At 38.5% G+C, this 22,798-nt stretch overlaps 1 protein-coding gene across 1 annotated transcript in view; it reads right to left on the reverse strand.

Moving 5' to 3' along the window:
* Window positions 1-22,798, reverse strand: part of LOC126235125 (E3 ubiquitin-protein ligase lubel) — a 443,689-nt gene that overhangs the window by 3,866 nt on the left and 417,025 nt on the right. The window contains exon 22 of the mRNA XM_049943859.1: window positions 8,157-8,325. Coding sequence (XP_049799816.1) covers window positions 8,157-8,325 — 169 coding nt within the window. The remainder of the gene's footprint in view (window positions 1-8,156; window positions 8,326-22,798) is intronic.

A 22,798-nucleotide genomic window follows, 5' to 3' on the forward strand; every position in this document is an offset into this window, starting at 1 on the left:
TCAATGCAGAAATACCAAGTGCCATCTACCTTCTTCACAAAGTCCACAGTAAAAGACCAAGGGCACTCTGACATTTCAGTGGTGTCATCCTGCAGCACTTCCATCACACCCAGATTATCCATTGTTCAGCCAACACCCTATATGAGTGCTGGCTGATCTGTGGACAATCCCCAGTGTTGATATGGTGTTTTACCATGTACAGTGGGTCTGTATTTTCTCCACTCTAATGCATTGTCTGTAATGGTAGCAGAGCATGATTCTTCATCAGTGGCATTAAGCTGCCCTTCCTGGACTGGTTCAGCTAGCCCTAGACACACACACCTTTTGCAGTGTGTTCTGACTGCTTGTGATAATTAGTGGCACAAAGTTTCTCCTTGACCACCTACAATTCTTATGGTCATCACAGGCATCTAGATTTATTTTGTGAACCTGACCAGCTTTTTGCAAACAGCAAAAGCTTCAGAGCTTAACTGAGCATCTAAACTGATTACTGGAATTCAGCTCATTGATGATGGCAGGATAACGTTTTCAAAAGCAAACAACTCTCCAGAGCAATCTTTGTTGTGTGTGCTTTTTCAAATAGTTTTGTCAATCTTCCACAGTCTGATGGCTTGTGGTGCTTTGAAGAAGCCCCATACATGAACAACATTATGACCACTTTCTGACAAGATGACAAATTCAAATGGCTGTGTTCTGTCAATGATAGCTATTCTTGCAATGCATGTTCCTGCATGTATTTCCCATTTGTGACTTCCAGCTCAGTTGTTTTCATATAACAGAAAATAGTCTTCTTTAGCTGTCAACAATAAGCATTTGATATTACAGTAAAGGAAGTCCCTGATTTGACTAGCACCAGGACAGGTTGGCCATCAATGATAGTGTCGATGAGATTTCCTGATATCTTGCTGACTGTCATCCATGGAGGATTTCCATTGGCGGTGGCCTCATCTCCAAAGATGGTTGCCTCATTTCATTTTCCTGAATTCGGCAGGTAGGTGAGCAGTCGGTAACTGTACAGCAATACGGAACAGCTATGGTGTGTGGGGAATGACCATGTGCAGGGTATGGCAATGAGCTTTGTCCCATAGTTTGGCTGTAATCATATGAAGTTAACTGGTGCAAATGGGACTGTTGTTATGGCTAATGTCTTGCAATGTAATAGTAATCAAATATTTGACATCTTTCTCTGCAGTAACATACAATGTGTCTGGGTGTCCAATGTGAAAACAGATTGGCATGTTGTCCTCCATCGTCCAAAGGTCTGTTGTTATCCGGGGCATTATACATAGCGGAGAAATAGCTGTACCTGCATTGGTGGGTGCTAGGTTGTTTGACAGCTGTGGTATAAATCCAAGTCTGAGTCCATATTTCATGGTGTGTTCTACTGGTGGTGAAGATTGGTGCTAACATTTGATATATCTCTTGTCTATGCAGTCTGATACTTCCAGCTGCTTTAAAATAATGCTGTATCTCTTCTTTTACTATCTGGCATATGGGTGAAGTGACATCACGATGGTGTTCCACTAGGGCTGCAGAGATCATATCTCGAGGTCATATCTCTATCAACCAACTCCTCCCCCACCCCACCCCCTTCCCACATTGCATTTCCCCAATGTGCTGCCACCACTTGATGAATTCTTCTATTGTTCCATTAACAGAAGAGCTTGGTACATGTCATCCGTGGTTTCTTTCATCAAATGTAAGATTTTGTCAACTTTTGTCATATTTGGATTCATAAAGTTGCAAAGGAAAACAACATTCAGTATGTACGACCATGTCATTTTGTCATTAATTTGGACTTCATTCTTCAATTGTTCTTCCACTATGTGAAGTTACTGCTGACTGTTGCCAAATGTGTTCTTCAGTTTGGCGTGCAATTTATCCCAGGAAATGAACTTCTCTTCCTCTCCTGGGCTGTGTCATCCAAGTAAAAATACAGATTTGCCACATACATCATGGCAGCCCTCCTCTTCTCTTTGGCAACTTTATCAAATCCTCACAGCCATTTCATGGCATCCTGACCAATGTCTCCAGACTGTTTTGGAATCCATTAGTGTCCTGAATATACGAAACATGGGAACAATATAATGCTTATATCTTAGTTCCTGTCCATGTGGGCAATGCTTTTACATTGCCTAATTGGAAACATACCAATGGTCTTGCCACAGTGGTAACACCGGTACCTGTCAGATCACCGAAGTTAAGCACTGTCGGCTGGGCTAGCACTTGAATGGGTGACCATCTGTTCTGCTGAGCGCTGTTGGCAAGCGGGGTGCATTCAGCCCTTGTGAGGCAAACTGAGGAGCCACTTGATTGAGAGGTAGTGGCTTCGGTCTTGGAAACTGACATTCGACCAGGAGAGCGGTGTGCTGACCAGATGCCCATCCATATCTGCATCCAGTGACACCTATGGGCTGAGGATGACACAGCGGCCAGTCAGTACCACTGAGCCTTCATAGCCAGGAGGAGTTTTAGTTTTTTTTTTTTTTTTTTTTTTTTTTTAGTTTAACTGGAAACACAACGCAGTAGATAATTTGAAGTCCCTGGCATCTCCACCAAACAGTGTCACATCATAACCAAAATCAAGTCCAAATCTAAAAGCAGGAACATCAGTGAAGTGCAACACTTAGCAATAAAAAAATGTTTATTACGAACATCATCTTACAGCCATAAAAGACTGACCTCTTGGACAGATAATGCCACTGTTCACACAAACTCTGAATATTCCAGAAAATACAAACCTCGCAAACATAAGAAATTTTGAGAACCTTCCAGAAATGATAAATACTAAATAACAAATAATTCCTGGTGGTTGGGTTTGAATTGGCAACACACACCATGCCAGCTAGTGGCACTAACCACTAAGCCACACTGCATAAAGCACAGCTTGCAACAATTGAATTGCAACAAAAGAATTGAAGTCATCAGGCACAAGTGGGGAGGGGTTTGGTAGTTATCAGAAGCTCCAATGTTAGGCATCTTATGGGGGCCCTTAGGGAAATGGCATTCAGGGCTGGAAAGAAAACCAACATGCACTCGATATATCTGCTGGGGCAGGGGGAGGGGGCGGGGATGGAGGGGAGGGGGTTGTGGCATCCTTATCTGAAATGTGGAGGAGGCCTTGCCTGTGGCTATTGAGTGTGCAGTCATAGGCAAGTCGTAGCTCACGTCAATACCAATTATGCTTGTTGATTGGGTTCTGAGGCCATCCTCAGTTTATATGGGCAGCTGGAAGAAGTGGTGAAGACTATTGGCTTCATACTTGGGCACATGAAGCTCTTTGAGATACGCATTTACTTGAGATACTCTGATGAACGCTTGCCAATTCACGTGCAGATGGTGAAATCAGATTGTATACAGACTAAAGACACTTCAGCTGTCAAAATTTTATCAGTAAATTGTCAAAGTATTCATAATAAAGTTCTTGAATGTACTATCCTCCAGGAAGTTTGTCACATTCAAATTATACTTGGGCCCAAGAGCTGATTGAAATCCAAAGTACAAAGCTCGGAAATATTTAATGAGTCATGGAATGTATTTCCAAGACACAGATTAAATGCCATAGGAAGGGGAGTTTCATTGCAGTTTACAAAAATATTCTCTCTATTGAGGTCAAATATGAGTGTGACTGTCAAGTTTCCTGGCTATGTTTAACCAGGTCTAGATGAAACCCTGTTAATTGTTTGATGTTTTTACTAGCCACCAAATTTTGCTGTGGTAGTTTCAGAGTCAATCAAAGAAAATCTAGGCTCTGTACCATGAAAATGCCCAGATCATGCGGTATCGATTGGAAGTGACATTAACATGCCAAGTATATACTGGGCCATCTATGGATTCATTGCAGGTGGTACGGACAGTGTGAAGTGCTTCTGAACTCGTTTTCTGTGCGCTGTTGCGTGCAGCTCACATGCAATGGGAATATCTTGACCTTGTAGCTACAAATAGGCCTAATCTTACAGACGATGTCAGTATAGAGACAGCAATTACTGACTGAAGTCATCATAATGACAATGCTTACTAACGCTAATAAATCAAAGAAGGCTGGGAGGGTATTTTCGCTAGAAAGAACATATAAGCAGCTGTTAGTATTCCACTTAGACCATGAATGGACATGATTTAGTTCCAGTATGATGGACATAGAGAAATTATGGGCAAAGTTTAAACACACTGTAAATTGTGCACTGGAGAAGTATGTGCTAAATAAATGGATTAAGGATTGAAAAGACCCACTGTGGTAACTGGTTTGCTACCAAATAAGGAAAATGCTGAGGAAGCAAATACTGTTGCATTCTTGGTTCAAAAGTGAGTGAGCAAATGACAACAGGCCAAAGTTAGTAGGGATTTGTGTGTCTGTAAAAAGATCAATGCATAAAGTGTATGACAACTACCATCATCGTATCTTAGCAAAAGATCTTGCTGAGAACCCAAGAAAATTCTGATTTTACATAAAATCACTGTTCAGGTCGAAGGCTTCTTCTATCCAGTCACTCATTGACCAGTCTGGTATGGCAATGGAAGACAGCAAAAAGAATTCTGAAGTTTTAAATTTCATGTTTAAGAAAATATTCACTCAGGAAGATCGTACAAACATACTGTCATTTGATCATTCCACAAACTCCTGCATCGAGGACGTAGTAATAGGCACCCCTTACCTAGAGAAGCAACTGAAAGACTTTAAGAAGAAAGAAAGAAAAAAAAAAGTCATTAGGTCTGGATAAAATCTCAGTTTGTTTTTATGAAGATGGCTCTATAACACTGGTCCCTTACTTAACTTGTATTTATCCCAAATCTCTCACCCAGCACAAAGTTCCAAGCGAATGGAAAAAAGCACAGGCCAGAGGTGACACTGGTACTTAAGAAGGGTAAAAGAATAGACCCACAAAATTAAGACCAATATTCTTAACATTGGTTTGCTGCTGAGTTATTGAACATATTTCCAGTTTGAATATAATTAATTTCCTTGAGATGGAATAGCTTCTGTCCACAAATCAGCATAAGCATTTGTGCAAAACTCAGCTTGTCCTTTTCTCACATGATGTCCTGCAAACCATGGATGAAGCACATCAGGCAGATTCTATATTCCCAGAGTTCTGAAAAGCACTTGACATGGTACCACACTGCAGGCTGTCAATGAAGGTATGAGCATACAGTTTAGGTTCCCAGACGTGAGTGGCTCAAAGACTTTTTAAGTAATAGAACCCAGTACATTGTCCTGGACAGCAAGTGTTCATCACAGATAAAGGTACCGTCTGCAGTGCTCCAGGGAAATGTCATAGGACCAATTATATACTCTGTATACGTAAATTATCTGATGGAAAGAGTAAACAGCAATTTACAGTTATTTTCTGCTGATGATGTGGTGTACAGTAATGTGTTGTCACTGGGCATACAAGATGACTCGGACAAAATTTCTAGTTGACATGAAAAATGACAGATCTAAATGTAGAAAAATGTAAATTAATACAGCTTTAACATCATGTTGATGTCTAGGTCAATGGAGAAAGGACACAAGCTCAGATTGTGTCAAGGATGAGGAAGAAAATCATCTGTGTCCTTTCAAAGGAACCATCCGAGCATTTGCCTGGAGTGGTTTTGGGAAATTACAGAAAAACTAAATCTAGATGGCCAGACAAGGATTTGAACCATCAGTCTCTTGAATGCAAGTCAATCTGTTAGAGAGACCATGTATAGAATACTAGTGTGACCCTTTCTTTAATTACTGCTAAGGTGTTTGGGATCCCCACCAGGCCGGATTAATCTTCTCAAAGAACTTCAGAAGCGGGCTGCCAAATTTGTATATGGTAGGTTGATTAACATTTAAGTATTGTGAAGATGCTTTAGGAACTCAAATAGGAATCCCCAGAGGGGAACACTATTGAGAAAAAGTTTTCTTCTCTAAGAGCTTCTTAAAACAGTGGCAAACTGTTGCCTTGGAAAGGTGTAGAGTTGTGAAACCCTGGTACAAATGATTCAAGAGTTGATTTGTATTCAAACTCCATTGCTGCCTCAGTCCAAATATACACATGATAAAATAAATGGACTAACAACCCCACAGTAGGCTGAATAAGCTGTAAGTTGTACAACTAACTTACAGCTGGTGCCATAACTGACCACCTCTTATGGAAATTAAACAATCTACAGCAACTCCGTAAGCCACAAAAAAATTTGTGACCCATGTACCTTATCCTTTGAACATCCTATTCTAATTTCTGATATTAAATGAACCCTGAACCATCTAGCTTTTAATATTTGAGTAAATAAACCAGGGAAGTAAAGCTGGAGAAGCTAGAAGTTGACTGAGGACAGAAAAAGTATGTTTGAAATCTAAAACTGGAGGGACTTTCCTGAAAGTAACATTTGATACCATTGTCACATCCAACTCTTCACTTGAATTTTGCCTCTCACCTGATTCAGAGCTCAGCTCCTAGCACACCTTTATATCCTTCATTTATCATACATATTTCCTTATTACCTTATCTCCTAACGAAGGGACTGCTTAAGAAATATTGACGGATCAATTACTAATACTGCTTCAAAAATACTGAACAGTCAGTGCCTGATATGAATGCTTTACCTGCCTGCCTATGTGGCAATAAGTCCTCCAGTTGATCCTGTATCACAAATTAAAGTGGAGAATTTGCTCTTCTAATTCACCTTGTCTTATGATGATAAACTATGGATTTTTTTATAGCCAAAACTTGATTATGTTAAAGATGAGAATAATTTCTTTACTGGATCTTGACTTATGATGATGGTCAAAGGCTCATTTTGGATATTTGATGTTCATAATGTTTCACATGGTATCTGACATTATTTTATACCATACACTGCCACAGCACACTACCAGTATACAAATATGAACATTATTTACATCACTTACAAAGTATACATCTTATCTGAAAGGCATAGTGAGAATTACAATAAACTGATAACCATTTCTTCTCGGCTAGGCAACTCTTTACTTTCATGATTTAAATTTAAATATAAGTATAAAATATACATATTATTTTGTATTATTCCATTTTAGTTTCAGGAAAGTTTATTAGCTTTCACAGCATGCCAGTGTCATTACGTATTGCTGTAAAGCTGCAAAGAGCAGTAGACTTCAACATTATGTACAAATATTTAAAGATATTTTCTATTTCATGATGCATTAAACAGTTCACAATTATTTCCGTTTAGCAATCTGAAAGACACTATGTCAGATAAGGTGTTTTTTGAACAACACTGAATTAACTTATCAAAATTTTCTATAATTTTTTGTAAAAATATTTTCTCCAACGTTTTGTGCAAACAATGTATTTAGAGAATGGCATTCCCTGCTTCAGCAAATTTTTAGACTTATATATGCTTGTGTCATAGATGTATAACAGCATTAATCTATAATGTAGTTGAAACATAACAGTCTAATTGAAACCCATCTAAAACACACAAATTTTAACCATAAACAGTAATTTCTGACATAAAGGTGTATGCAAATGTGTACTTGTGGAAAAGTTACAAAGAAAAAAATTATGGAATCTTAATTACACTAATGTGTAGAAGTCCGTTAATTGGTAGGAATATTTTATATGGTATGAATCTTCCGTAATTAGTAAGTATAGCATGTGTATTGTTAACATTTGATACCTAAGCGTTTATACACCCTTCAATTAATGTATACACTAGAATTCACTCGTGTTTAATATAAAAGAGTCAAGGTAATTATTGAAATGTGTCATTGGTTTTAGGATGAGAGTTTTAATTGTAATTTTATTAAAAAACCCTTTATAACAATGCCTAGGATTGTTCAGATTATATATATAGGGGTAACCATATTGCCATAAGGAAGTCAGTCTGGTTTTGGTTTTTGAGCAGTGAGCATGTAGCTGCTCCTTTTGTATTGTAAGTATTGTTTTCCTTTGTAATAATACTTTAATTTTGTTTTGAAAGTATAATAAATATATTGAAACAAAATACAAAATTGAATTTTAATTTTAACTTTTCCGAAGTTAAAATTTTACAGTCACTGAAAACTTAGGACTTCAGCTGTGACAGATCTTCAGAAAGGTGAATACCCAAACCTCAATATAAATGTTTAACCTAGGAATAGTTACGTTTTATAGTCCAGTGAAGTTTTTAGCCACACACTAATTTCTATTTCTCTTGGTACCGACCTTTGCACACAGTTGTCGGTACTGGTTGTCTGTTGCACCTTCAGCTCTTGGCGGCAGAGGCTTCCCCCTGCGCCGGAGTTCTTGCACCACGTCGACCACATCAAATATCGATACAGGGTCCACCTTGTTGCGTACTACCAGCCCAACTAGATATTCTATGTAGTGCGGCCTGTGAAATCAAACAAAGAGAGAGACGCACCTTGAGCAATCGTCCACGATACACCTCCTCTGGAGTCCCATAAGGTCGCGGTGGCAAGCGTATGCTGGCTCGCCTGACCAGCGTTTCAAGATCATCAGTGTACAGTACACTTACAGTATCCAAGCCAGCATTCCGGATCATTCTACTTAAATACTCTACATAGTGTGGCCTGCAAGGGAAACAATTCCATAGTTCGGATCTGTACCTTCCAATATGTTAGTTCTTTCCTTTGCAAAACAGTTTATTAATTTGCAAGTAGCGTTATCCCATTAACCATTAGAAACCGTAAATGTATAAAATCAGTATGAATTGATATGTCATTAAACAAACAAAATCAACTGTTTGTTTTGCATATGTGCTGCAATATATTTGTGGAAGAGTGAATTACACCAATTGTAACTTGTTTCAATGCTTGTTTTAAATGCTGTTAAAACACACACACAAACACAAGTATTTCATGTGCATAAAGAAGTAAAGTTTCAGCATCTTCTGGTAGAACATTACTGATATACTAGTGAAGCATCAGCTCTGGAACTAATTATGAGAATAAACCTAATACTTACTTACCTTTGATTTCTATTTTTGTATCACACGTACAATGACACACTTCCATCACCATCTCAAAATAAATGACTCAGGAGGATGAAAACTGATTTTAGTCCTTTAACAACTATGTGGGCTTGCTGAAAAGTAATGCCTCTGAATTTATGTGAAAACTCTCAACACTTTTTAAATAAAACATGCATTACTCTCATTCTACATCTTTACCCTTAAAGGATACATATTTATTTCTCAACATAGTCGCCATGGCAATGAACAAATTTCTCCCGACATGAGACCAATTTGTTGCCAACATCATTGTAGAATGTTTTACTCTATTGATGGAGCCACAATCTCACCTCTGCTTGCACAACTTCTTCACTGTCCAAGTGATGTCCTCATAAGTGTTCTTTAAGTTTTGAAAACAAATGAAAATCTGACATGGAAGATGACTGATGGCACTGTCATGGTGTAGGAGAGGGTGCTCCATGTGTGGACAAACTCTTTGAATTCAAAACTCGATTACAATACACTGTCTCTTGCACACCGACATTCGGAGCCATGTAGCAGCCAAGAACTGCAAATATGTAGACATGAAGAACAAAGATGTGCAATGTTAATGAGGTTTGTTTTATCTAAAAAGCCTTAAGAGTTTTCAATAAAATATTGGCATTTTCAGTGTGCCCTCATATGTTCAAAGTCTTTGTACTCTTTTCATAGAGACCAGAGCCCAGAATGCTATGAAACTACATCATGGTCTTTTAATATTCATAACATAATGTGAAGAACATTACAATAGTCTGAGAGGCAAGTACTATACTATTCTTTTGAACTGTTACTGATACCAATCAATACTTTTCACAAAATGTCAGCAACAATACAAGATGATAATGTCTCTATTACAGAATTGTGTATGAGCACTTATCACTCTGATATCGTTGTTCCTTCACTCAAAGTGCTCACTGATTTTTCACTTAGTGCAGGCCCTGAAACAATTTCTCCAGAGGCAGAGCTTTTACGCCATTTCAATTGGAACTTCTGAGTCACTAAGTTTGTATTGGGGGCCATGGAATTCCAAACAGCCAGGGTCAGTGGTCATGGGGTAGCATCATTTTCTTGAATCACTTATAGGGTGAGGACTCCATTTTGGTACCTTAAAGATATCAATAATCTATTTTCACATTGAAGCTAAGGAATGAGGTGGTGTTCTACAGAATTGGCAAGAAAAGGAACATATGGGAAACATTGACAAGAGGAAGGGACAGGATGACAGGATGTGTGTTAAAACATCAGGGAATAATTATATATATAATTGAGTTGCCCCGATGGGCAATGCATCCACAACTTTCAGAGCAGACGCAGAGCTATGTTCGACCTCCTGTGGGAGTCGCAAGGTAGCGAGAATGGTGGACATGGAAGGGGATTGCAGATAGGTGGGAATGTGGGTCAGCCGGGAGGTGTGTCAAGATAGTCTACGCAATTGTGATAAAAACTGTGTCTGGTGGTGTAGTGGTTAATGCAACTCTCCAGTTAGCAGGAGATCCCAGGTTCAAATCTCAGTACGGCACACATTTTCACTCATCATCGCTGATTCTGCATAGAGTCCTAATTCAGCTGATATCATATAAGTTTCTTCCCTCTCCTTTCTCTTTCTCCCCCCCCCCCCTCTCCCCTCACCACCTTCAATTTACATAATCAGGGAAATCCATGATACTAATGGGTGCTTTAGAGGGTGAAAACTGTAGGGCAGACTGATACTGGAATCTTGCAGATCAAAACACACACACACACACTTATACAAGAAGAATCCATGAATCTCTATATACACTTCAACACACCTGCTTCTCTATGTCACATATAATATGTGATGTAACAAACAGTGTCAATTCTGTCCTTTGTCTTTTGTCAAATGACTGTCTCAGCATTTTCCACTTCACCTTCTGTGATAGCGATGTAGATAACCGGAAAGAGCACAATAATAGGAATCTGCCATTTTCTTGTCTGTTAACCAGATCTGCTAATTAGCTATACTCTGCTCAAATGACTGGGTTGGGAATGAGAGTGACATAAGGATGGGCTTGGATGTTGTGTTAGTTGGGTGGGTGACTGGACAGGACTTTAGGAGGAGTGGAAAGGAATTTGAATAGAATGTCCCTCATTCCAGGCCATGATGATAGATAATCAAAGCCCTGATGAAGGATATGGTTCTGTCCAGGGCAATAATGGGTGACGAAGGGGGTGCCCCTTTGTAGCTTATTCTTGGGATGGGGATATGGCAAGGGAAATCTGTTGGTGGACTAGGTCTGGAGAGTAGGGCCTCTCTGTGAAAGCCTTCATGAGACCCTCAGCATGCTGGTCAAGGGAGTTCACAACATTGCAGATATGTTGTCCATGGGTGGTTGGGCTGTATGGGTGGGATTTTTCGGTGCGAGAGGAATGGCAGCTACAGAAATGCAGGAATGTTTGTGATTAGTGGGTTTAATAGGCAAGGAGGATGCCGTGTGGGTACCCATGGCTGTGCTGCAGATTTGTTTGTATACATTCCGTTCAAAGTATTTTTGTGCTAGGATATAATGGAAAGGTGTTTAGGGAATGAGACAGAGCGTTTGGAGTCTGAAGACATTGAGAGAGGTAGCAACAAGGCCATAGGCAAGAGAGATGGTAGTGTACTGGGAGGTGGCATCAACAGTGACTAGTAGGGACCCAGTAAATAGAAGGGTGGTGGGTATGATGGAGAACCAGTAAAGTACCTTTGATGTGGGATGCTAGGCTTCAGGCAGTTGGTTAGAGGTATTGGTCAACAAGAGTGGAAATACGATACCCAGTTAATATGGGGCATCCAGGATTGTTGGATTAGTGGATTTTGGGGAGCACATAGAAAGTGGGTGTGCAGGGTATCATTGGTGTGAAGAGGACAGACTCAAGGGATAGTTTTCGGGAAGCACCTAAGGGTTTCAATGATGGACATCCTACCCAAGATCCAAGATCCATCTCTAGACCACATCCACTCCCAACCCCTTGCCTTAGGCATCATATCCTTGTGGAAGACTAAGTGCAAGATCTGCCCAGTCCACCCACCCAGCACTTCCTAATGCAGCACTGTCACAGGCTTATCCTATCCCATCAAAGCTGGTGCCATGTGTAAAAGCAACCATGTCTTATACCAAATCTGCTGCAAACATTGCACAGCTTTTATGTCAGCATGACTACCAATTAGCAGTCAAACAGGATGGATGGCCGCCACCACACTGTTGCCAAGAATAAAGTTGACCACCCAATAGCACAGCATGTAGTTGGGCATAAAATGCTCAATTTCAGTGGCATCTTCACAGCCAAGGCCATCTGGATCATCCCATCTATCACCAGAGAATTATACTTACAAAACATGTTTCACTTCCATAGTCATCCTGGCCTCCGTCTCTGGTAACCCACCACACACTCCATCTAACAGTTTCCCCTTTCTCTGTCCTATCATTCTCTCCCAATCCACCTCACCCTCACATGCTCCATTTCTCACCAGCTTCGACACTGATGCATTGCATGCTTAGCCTGTGCACCTGCCATCCCTCCATCCCACATTCCTAGCAGCAAACCAGCCACCTCCCTCTGAGCCACTAGCCACCCAACCCTAATCTCTCTTCCCTTTTCCCTCTTCTCTCTCCCTTCTTCCCACCTCTCTCCCTCTACCCACCATACCCAAAAGAACCCCTCCCCAACATACTGAACCGACCAAACTGCAGCACTGGCATTGTGCATCCAGCCAGGGGTGGGAGAAAGAGAGAGAGAGAGAGAGAGAGAGAGAGAGAGAGAGAGAGAGAGAGAGTGTATTTACTAACTGTATTTCTACTCTAGCTCAGAAAAGGATGACTCCAAAAGCTAGCAACTTTTTTTTCTTTTTGTCTGTGCCTATTGATGACAATGCTTCTGATTTCCAGTGAGTGGTCTCCTATACTCCAAAAGTAAGTATATTCTACCAGAACTTTCCTACTATAACAGATTGTTGGTGATGTTAGTTCACTACACTGGCAAGACAGAATCCGGCACTATTTTATAATATGCAGATTTATCCCACCATTAAGCGAGATGCCAGTAGAAATTATACTTGAACAATATACAGTGAGGACAGACATATTGCTGAATTAAATGTTGCAACAAACTCCGTCTCGAAAAACCTATCTGACATGAGGCTCTAAAGTCAGAAATGTTCACATATCTAGTAACAAGAATATGCTGAATAAGCTGGAAGATACAGCAGGCATTTTCATCTGCACAAGTAAAGTAATTAGGTTAGTAGTGGCTGCTGTTGGTTACTGACACTGATTTCCATTCCCAAGAAAATTGCTTTCATATCTAAATTAATGATATCAGAAACATTGGATTAAGGCACTGATTTGCAGTCAATGCCACAAAAAAACAACAAAATTCATTGTTCAGCAATACTCCCATTTCAGACTACTTGATAACAGTGACTGAATGCTGAGCAGAACATGGTAATGGAGAATCTTTCACTGCCTGTATATTAGACTGGACTGTGCTGTCTTTGTCTTTTCAGAAGTTTGGTAATGGGGCAGAATGTATTCATAACTTTAAGTATGGAAACTTCAATATTGGATGACATCTTTATTATTTTTAATTGTTTCATGATACACAAAAATCATGTCATGACATTATAGTAAGAAATATATTCTTATGTTGTTGTTGTGGTCTTCAGTCCTGAGACTGGTTTAATGCAGCTCTCCATGCTACTCTATCCTGTGCAAGCTTCTTCATCTCCCAGTACCTACTGCAACCTACATCCTTTTGAATCTGCTTAGTGTATTCATCTCTTGGTCTCCCTCTACGATTTTTACCCTCCACGCTGCCCTCCAATACTAAATTTGTGAGCCATTGATGCCTCAGAACATGTCCTACCAACCGGTCCCTTCTTCTTGTCAAGTTGTGCCACAAACTCCTCTTCTCCCCAATTCTATTCAATACCTCCTCATTAGTTATGTGATCTACCCATCTAATCTTCAGCATTCTTCTGTAGCACCACATTTCGAAAGCTTCTATTCTCTTCTTGTCCAAACTATTTATCGTCCATGTTTCACTTCCAGACATGGCTACACTCCATACAAATACTTTCAGAAATGACTTCCTGACACTTAAATCTATACTCTATGTTAACAAATTTCTCTTCTTCACAAACGCTTTCCTTGCCAGTATACATTTTATATCCTCTCTACTTTGACCATTATCAGTTATTTTGCTCCCCAAATAGCAAAACTCCTTTACTACTTTAAGTGCCTCATTTCCTAATCTAATTCCCTCAGCATCACCCAACTTAATTCGACTACGTTCCATTATCCTCGTTTTGCTTCTGTTGATGTTCATCTTATATGCTCCCTTCAAGACACTATACATTCTGTTCAACTGCTCTTCCAAGTCCTTTGCTGTCTCTGACAGAATTACAATGTCATCAGTGAACCTCAAAGTTATTTTCTTCTCCATGGATTTTAATACCTACTCCGAATTTTTCTTTTTTTTCCTTCACTGCTTGCTCAATATAAAGAGTGAATAACATTGGGGATATGCTACAACCCTGTCTCACTCTCTTCCCAACCACTGCTTCCCTTTCATGTCCCTCGACTCATATAACTGCCATCTGGTTTCTGTACAAATTGTAAATAGCCTTTCGCTCCCTGTATTTCAAAATAGAAACTTTCAGTGACAAAACTTCCTACTTCTGGCTCCTAAGGAAATTAGAAAGAAATGAAATATATGATAATAAGTCAAATGGAATTTTTTGTAATTCAGAATCACTACAGAACAAGATAAATACATGGGAACATACTACTGTTGATCACTGCTAGATCATGATTTGAATTAATATTCACTAGTCCAGTATTTGGTTCCTAGTTTTTTCCTAGCCATGTTGTAATTCATGTAACAGTTACCTTCCAGTCTTCTCCAAGTATACCCTCATTACTAGTTTCTTGAAAGACAGGGCCTATTTGGCACTGGCAGATCATAATTACATCTTTTTTTTATATCAAACCCATTGACTGCTGAAATGTAATGATTTTGTAATGTATTTTAAACTCTGAAATCAAATAAGATTGGGAAGAGAATAATCAGGTATTATGTACAAGTTTTGATTGGTGTTGGCTTCCTGCCAAAACTGAGTGCCATGTGAGACATGTACAGTCCCTTAATACTAGTTACTGTTTCCTACTGAAGTATGGTGTGGAGAAAGTTCCTTACAATATTTAAACTGTGTTCTGAGCAGTCATTTCAAAAGTAGCCAGATCAGCAACAGCAGATAACAGAAACAATTTGATAACAATAAGTGTTAGAAAATCCTCTCAGACCCTTAAATAACTCAGACTCAGCACTATATAAAAAAAAGGTCCATCGGGAGACAGGGTGCTTAAATTTTTATCAAAATTACAAAGATTTACAAAAGGATATTGTTTGTTTCAAAGAAATCTATCAAATGACAAAAAAATATTTAATGATGAAAATAAAATAAAGACGATCTGGAAGTTGTAAAACAAGAAACAAGGTTAAATATTATAACTTACAGACAGTGGGTAGAGCTGGGTCAACAAATGATTCACAGGAACTAGCAAATTTTGTGACTGGATAGTTTTCCAGTACTACAACTAAAATATCCAAACGAAGATGTTGCACCAGAAAAATTTACGCAGCAAGTACAGTGAATATGAAATCTGGAAAACATTGCAAAAATTAAATAACAGGAAGTTAAAAGGCACAGATGAGTGCCCATCAGTCTACTCAAAAAATACTTGGAGAGCTTTCAAGCTTCTGGAATATAAGAAACAGGCCATAGCTGTAAATTAAAGAAAAGTAATGCAGACAATATAGAAAATTATTAGCCAATCACTTCAGTGGTATCATTCTAAAACATAACAGAATCAATAATGAAAGACAGAATAGTCACTCACTTGAATGAATGTTGCCTTGTCAATGAAGCACAGTTTTGTTTCCAAAGTAACAGTAGAAAGAGTACTGAATCAATCACAGCTGTGTCATCTGCACAAGGCCTTTGATACAGTATATCAGAGCTAGTCAGATTCAATATTGTAAATTGTGGGTGTTTGCTGTGGCAGAAGTATTGAAGGAGAAATGTCTCTCTGTCTCTGGACAAAAGCACTGATGTTGCTCTATTTTTGTGAGGTGCAGACACTGAGTTCAGTGTGATGAAGGAACTCCTTGATTTGGTACCAATGTTTGACATGATTATGGTCAATGTTGTATTTTGTTGCTTAAAAAATGTAATTGATTAAACGAACATAGTTGGGGAAAACTTTCATCAGTCACAATGCACTGAACTCCTGCGTTAACTGGTCACAAGTTTGGTGTTGTTACTTTTGTGAGATAAAAGTTGAATTTGGTACCCAGCAGCCAATACCAGAAATACATTGTGTTCTATATAATGCTATCTGCTAGCAAAATGTGCCAAAATAAATGACATCATTGATGTAGTTGTAAAGACAGTTAATATGCTCAGATCACATGGTTTGAGGCATTGGGGATTCACATACTTCCTGAACTCAACTGTGAAGATGACTATGTGCCTTATTTTTGTGAAGTCTGCTGACTGTGTAGAGATGTTGTTTTGTAACATTTTTTCAGCTTACTTCAATATTATTCATCAATATGCAAGGAAAACCAGTAAAAGAGTTTTACAAACCCCGCGGGTATTAATTTTGCCTTTTTGACTGAGCACCTGGATATCCTGAAAACTTTGCAAGGCAAATATAAAATAATTACCAAAGTCTTTGACAACACTTTGGGTTTCAACAAAAAATTACTTTTGAGGGTGAAGAAAAGTTCAAAAAATTCATGTGTACAGTTTCCAAATGTTAGACTAACTCTAAGTGAAAAATACCTGGATAAGGAGATATTAAATGAATATGGATTTGTTACTATGCTAAAAGCTCTGACAGAAAATTTTGACAACCTATCTAATGACTTAAATCAGTTTCAATTTTATTTTAGCATTTTTGCAGCTCATTTTGCAGTGGTCAGTGGCAAGGCATCCCCTGAAATCCAATTGGAGCTCACTGACTTTCAGCATCATATGGTGAAGGATAAGTTTTGCTACAAGTTCTGAGAGAAAATGTTAACAACAGATTTAGTGATTTCAATCAGTTTGAATTTTATTTAAGCATTTTTGCAGCTTCCTTTGCTGTGTTTATTGAAAAGGCAACTCCCAAAATTCAGTTGGAGCTTACTGACATTCAGCATCATATGGCGAGGGATATGCTTTGAGCTGCAAAAAACTTAGAAATCTTCTAGAAGAGTTTTCCTCGTAAAGAGTTCCCACATTTGTTTTAAATAGCCTCTTGAGTCTGCAATATGTTTTGAACCACATACTTGTATGAAAGTGTATTTCTGATAGTAAAATTAATGAAATCAAAGTGTAGGAGTAGGCTCATTGATGTACATCTGACTGGAGCAATGAGTTTGATGCAAAGCAGTTTCGTTCTAAACATTGAGACTTTAACAAATAGAAAAAAATAATTTTAATGGAATTGAGTACTATAAAACAATGTTTCTTTTTCCCAAGTAGTAGGCCTGCTCTGGACGTGACACTTTTGTGTGAGATTAAATGAAATATTTGCTTTGAACTTGTGTCCACAAATTCTAAAGTTTTTTTATGACCCCATTCCACCTGCAACTGTTAATAGTGCAATAGTATGAAAAGAAACTAATTAATAGTTGCAAGCAGCATGGAATTATTTAAAAAGTAAATGAAATATGTTAATAGCTGTTTAAGAAATAGCATGTGTTCTTTGCTCATTACATTAAATGTGTTTATTAGTTACATAAAATTAAAAATTACAATGTTTTGAAAAGGAATGGACTAAAACTTTGAGTCAAAATAGGTACATGTTTTTCACCAGCAATTAGCAGATCTATACTGAGGTGACCTCTCCTTCCTGTAAGCACTCTCAAAGCTACACTCGCTCCTCACCCCCCCCCCCCCCCTTACCCCAAATCCCACTCTCATCTGTAAAACTAATGTTCCACAGTTTTTTCTTAATAGATTTACTGGAAGTAGGGGCAAGTAAGTTACACATCCTTTCTGCCTTTTTTGCTTTTATATTTTACCAGCTCTTCTACCAAGCAAAGTAGCATCAAGAACTGTGCTGCTGAAGACATTTATTTTGTATTAATCATTTCTTTGTGAAGCTACTCAGATGAAACAATGCTATAGGAATGATACTGTGACAACAACATGCATTTACAGTCACTGGCTGAGAAAAATGCTTTTTGTCATAGGCAGAAGACAGGAACAATAATTGAAACTTCCTGGCAGATTAAAACTGTGTGCCCGACTGAGACTCGAACTCGGGACCTTTGCCTTTCGCGGGCAAGTGCTCTACCAACTGAGCTACCGAAGCACGACTCACGCCCGGCCTCACAGCCTTACTTCTGCCAGTATCTCGTCTCCTAGGAACAATAATTGCTAGGCGAATTCAGGTACCACTCTCATTTAGTTCTTAAATTGTCTTTTATTCTTGTATTTTTCTCCAGTCAAGTTTTGTCACCCCCTATATATGTATGCCCTCACTGGTGGCCTGTCCATCCGACCCCTCAATATGGTTCTGGCAATGAGCAAGACAGTTATAGTCACTGTGGAACCTTTCCATGTAAATATGCTGTATGCGTATCAAACTCTCACATCAAATGACTTGACGGTGTTACCCACTGCAGCTCTCATGCCCAGCCCTGCTGTAGAGCATAAAACTGTTTTTCCTCCCTATTACCCCATTTTCTACACATAAGCACAACCAGTCACTGGCAACTCCTCTTATTCCAAATGATTCTAGTTGTTTTTCTTTTTAAAAAGAAAAAAAGCCATGAATCATTTGGAATAAGAGGGGTAGCCAGTGACTGGTTCTACCCATGCCTAGAAAATTGGATAAAGAGGATAGGAATAACACAGGCCACGAATAAAGCTTTTTTTTTTTTTTTTTTTTTTTTTTTGGACACATTGTCAGATCCTTATTACACTCAGTATTATAGCTGATTAGTGATTCTGGCTAACTAGAGAGTAACTTTGTTTTCCAAGTAGTGCAGTCCACTCCATTATCTCCAGTACTATCAAAGGAGCTGACAAACAGTTGGAGTCTAGCACTGCAAATTGAGGGAGCTGTCATTTGACCACAGCACAGTGAGTTAAAGGATCTGATTTACAGACAAGTATTTGGAGCTTCTGACTTGTAAGCTCCCTCTTGTTATGTGTAGCGGTATCACAAGAGGTGATGAGGAATGTGTGTGTGTGTGTGTGTGTGTGTGTGTGTGTGTGTATGTGTGTGTGTGTGTGTGTGTGTGTGTGTGTGTAGAGGGGGAGAGTGGTAAGGAAGGTGGGGGGAAGGAATTATAGAGTAGAATATATTTACAGTTTTGTTCTCTTCAGTTACTAATGAGCCCATAGTAACTATTCACCAAAGTTAAAATAGATTATCAATATTTTTAGTGTATCAAAAAGTATCTAGAGTCAAATAGGTGCCTCACCCTGCATGTGGGACTTGAAGAGGTGCTACCTGAGGACAACATATGTCAGCTGTTTGTTCAACCAAAGACACTCAGAGGTTCCAGTTGAAATGGGTGAAAAACTCTGCTTCTGGAAAGACTGTTTTGCAATCAGCATTAATCAACATTGGTGCTCCTCAAGGTAGCATCTCATGATCAATACCGGCCAGTCACCATATACTTCAATGAGTTTTCAGAAATTCTGTTTGTTGATTAAAGCTATATCATAATCAGAAATAAAATACCAGGACATCTGGCAGATACAGAAAAGGAAACTCTCAAGCTCGCCAGCTTATAATAAACTAATATAGAACATTAAGGAAACAAACAGCAGGAATTTCCATTTAAAGGAGGAAAATAATCATGTGACATTACTTGTAGACTGTAAGCTGCAGACTGTATAACAGATGCAAAATTTTCTGCAATGAATATTGACTGCCATCTGAAGTGGATGAAATAAATCAGATTGTAGTGTGGCAGTTTAGGAATTAAATTAGGAAATGAGACATTAAAAGTAATAAGCAAGCTTTTCCATTTGTGCAGCATAACTGATGATGACAGAAACAAAACAAATATAAAATGCATACTGGCAGTAGCAGGAACAGATTTTCTGAAAATGATAAAATGTTAACAGCTAATGTAAATGTAAGTGAAGTTTTTTCTGGAAGTATTTGTCTGGTGTGTAGCATTGTATTGGATGCATAGAGTTAGTAAAGCTATTTAATAAGGAGATACTGAAATGAATGGGGGAGGAAAGAGTTTCTTGGCACAACTTAACAAAAGAAGTGGTAGGTTAATAGGACACAACCTGAGACACCAAGAGCAGTTAATTTGGAAATGAAGGGTAAGGGGGGGGGGGGGGGGGGAGAAGGGCAAAAATTATAGCTTGAGACTAAAGCCTGACAACAATAAACAGCTTCCAGTGCATGAAGGATGCAGTAGTAGAGATAAAAAGACTTGTACAGGATAGAGTTACTAGGAGGTATGCATCAAACCAGTCTATGAACTGGAGACCACACCACCTCAAGTGAAATGAAAAAAGAGATATTAACAAAGATTATGTCAGCAGTACATTATGGCCTCAGAGTTCTGTCATCAATTCACAAGAAAGAGCGATGTGTAATTACACGCTATTCCCATAGTCACTCAAAGAGGACCATAAGGATAACAGCCAAAAGTAATACCAGAGCTCACTCAAAAAAGTATGTTTAATTAAGCAGGGAGTGTAACTGCACCAACTGATTACACATACCAGTCTGTTATGTGCAGTAAGAAGAAAAATTATAAATTATTAGAACAGCAGCAGCATTCATAATTGTGGAACAAGAGCCAGGCTCAACTTACATTTACTGAGAATAAATAAATGAAAATTGAAAAATATCATTTTCTACAAGGGACTGAAGTGTGCTTGATAAATTGCTCAAGGAGATTATACAGTGACATAGACAACTGAAATCCAGATATTTAAAAATTCCATTAAAGCTCACCTCTCAAATAAAACTTATTAAACAGTCAAGAAATATTTAGAGAACATAGAGAAGAGATTGGCAGGAAGGTAACACAAATTAATAATAAACAGCTTTCTACCGTATGCAGTCAAAATACAGTTCATTGTAATGAAAAATCATATGTTCAGAGAGAGAGAGAGAGAGAGAGAGAGAGAGAGAGAGAGAGAGTGTCATTCAAGTAGTGACAGGTGCAACTACTGTTAGTGCTTTATTCAGTGAGAAAAACTGTTCTGATCATCATTTTAACTGTAGTAGTCAGCAATACATTTTTGTTGTTTAAGTGTAAGATTTCTTTAAAATGAGCTGAGATTAGACAAGAGGCAGTACTGAAACCATGTCTCGTGTAACAAAATGTGCTGATTGGTCAGCAAGTAAAAGTAGTATGCCAACAACACTTCATGAAGAAAGTTATACTTATGCAGAAATAACACAAACATAGGGAAGAGGTGCTACAAAGACAGGTGAGAGAAAAGACTGCAAGCAATATGAAGATACTGGGTTAACTGGAACTGCTCCAAGAACTGACTGAAAACCAGTGTTAATGGATCAAGACTTTTGTGAAACTGCCATCTTTGTGATCAAGATTATCAGTGTGCCACAAATGTAAATGGAAGACTTTAGGGCTTGAAGTTTCTGATTGAATGGTCAGACAAAACATTTGTGAAAATAATTGTGAGCAGGGACTCATATGAACACAATGCAGAGGCAGAAATGTATGCTGTGGGCTTTAGCAGACAGGGAGTGGCTGCAAGAAGACTGGAGTAGAGGCATTTGTGGTGACAAGACTAAAATCAGCATCTTTGGAAACAGTGGAATTAAGTTCATTCGTTGTCAACCATGTGAAGATTTGTTGCCTGACTACAGCACTGCAACTATGAAGCCTCCCATTAGTGTCAAGGTGTAGGCCTGAGGCCAAGACATGGCTTTGAGTGTCTCAAAGTGTACAGGGCAACGTTAATGCCAGAAAGTACCAAGTAGTATTGAAACTGCTGCCCTCTATCCCTGATTTGTTTCAAGGTTAACAACAATCAGTGTGGTCTTTCAGCAAGACAGTGTGCCATGTATCATGACTATAATCATTATTAAATGGTTTTCTAACCTTTTCATTAGTGCGCTGACATGCCTGACAACAGTTCCAACATCGGTCCAATTGAGAACTTGCAATTAAGGCTGAAAATTATGTTTTCATGCCAGAATCCCAGTAACAAGAGGAAGCTGCTCGAGGGCATCATCATCAGCTCATAATTGAGAGCAATCAAACCAAGAGGTCTCCAACATTAGGTAGACTCAATGCCATACAGAATTAACACAGTGATTAAATCAAAAGGATGTCCCATAAAATACTGAGAAACATAGCAATAACATTTGTACCAAATAATATACAACTTGCTTAAGTTGTTGGGATGTGATTATTTTGTTTGATTTTTAATTAAATTTGTATATTTAAACTCAACATTTTCGAACAGCAGTCATTAGGGTATGTTTCCTGAAAATTTGTGATAAATTATAAAGAATATTTCAACTAAAATGAACTCATTATAATGTTCAATGAATCTCTACAACGTGTCCAGAATTAACACCACTTCAGTAATATTGCAGTGTTTGTTGTTCTTGAAATTATTGCTTAACTTGTTTATAAATATGTGTATACAGAAAAACAATGTACAAAACATACAGATGCTTTGTCAGCTAAACGTGTCAGTAATAACATGGTTCTTAATATGTATGAATTCATTAATTGTTTTCATTGTTCAGCACTTTTATTAGGGTGGGGTGTCAAATACTACTGTGAAATTATTTCTGGATGAATAAACCAATTAAAAAGGAACAATGGTATGATGAAACCT

Source organism: Schistocerca nitens, chromosome 2 (assembly GCF_023898315.1).
Source record: "Schistocerca nitens isolate TAMUIC-IGC-003100 chromosome 2, iqSchNite1.1, whole genome shotgun sequence".
NCBI classification, from domain to species: domain Eukaryota; kingdom Metazoa; phylum Arthropoda; class Insecta; order Orthoptera; family Acrididae; genus Schistocerca; species Schistocerca nitens.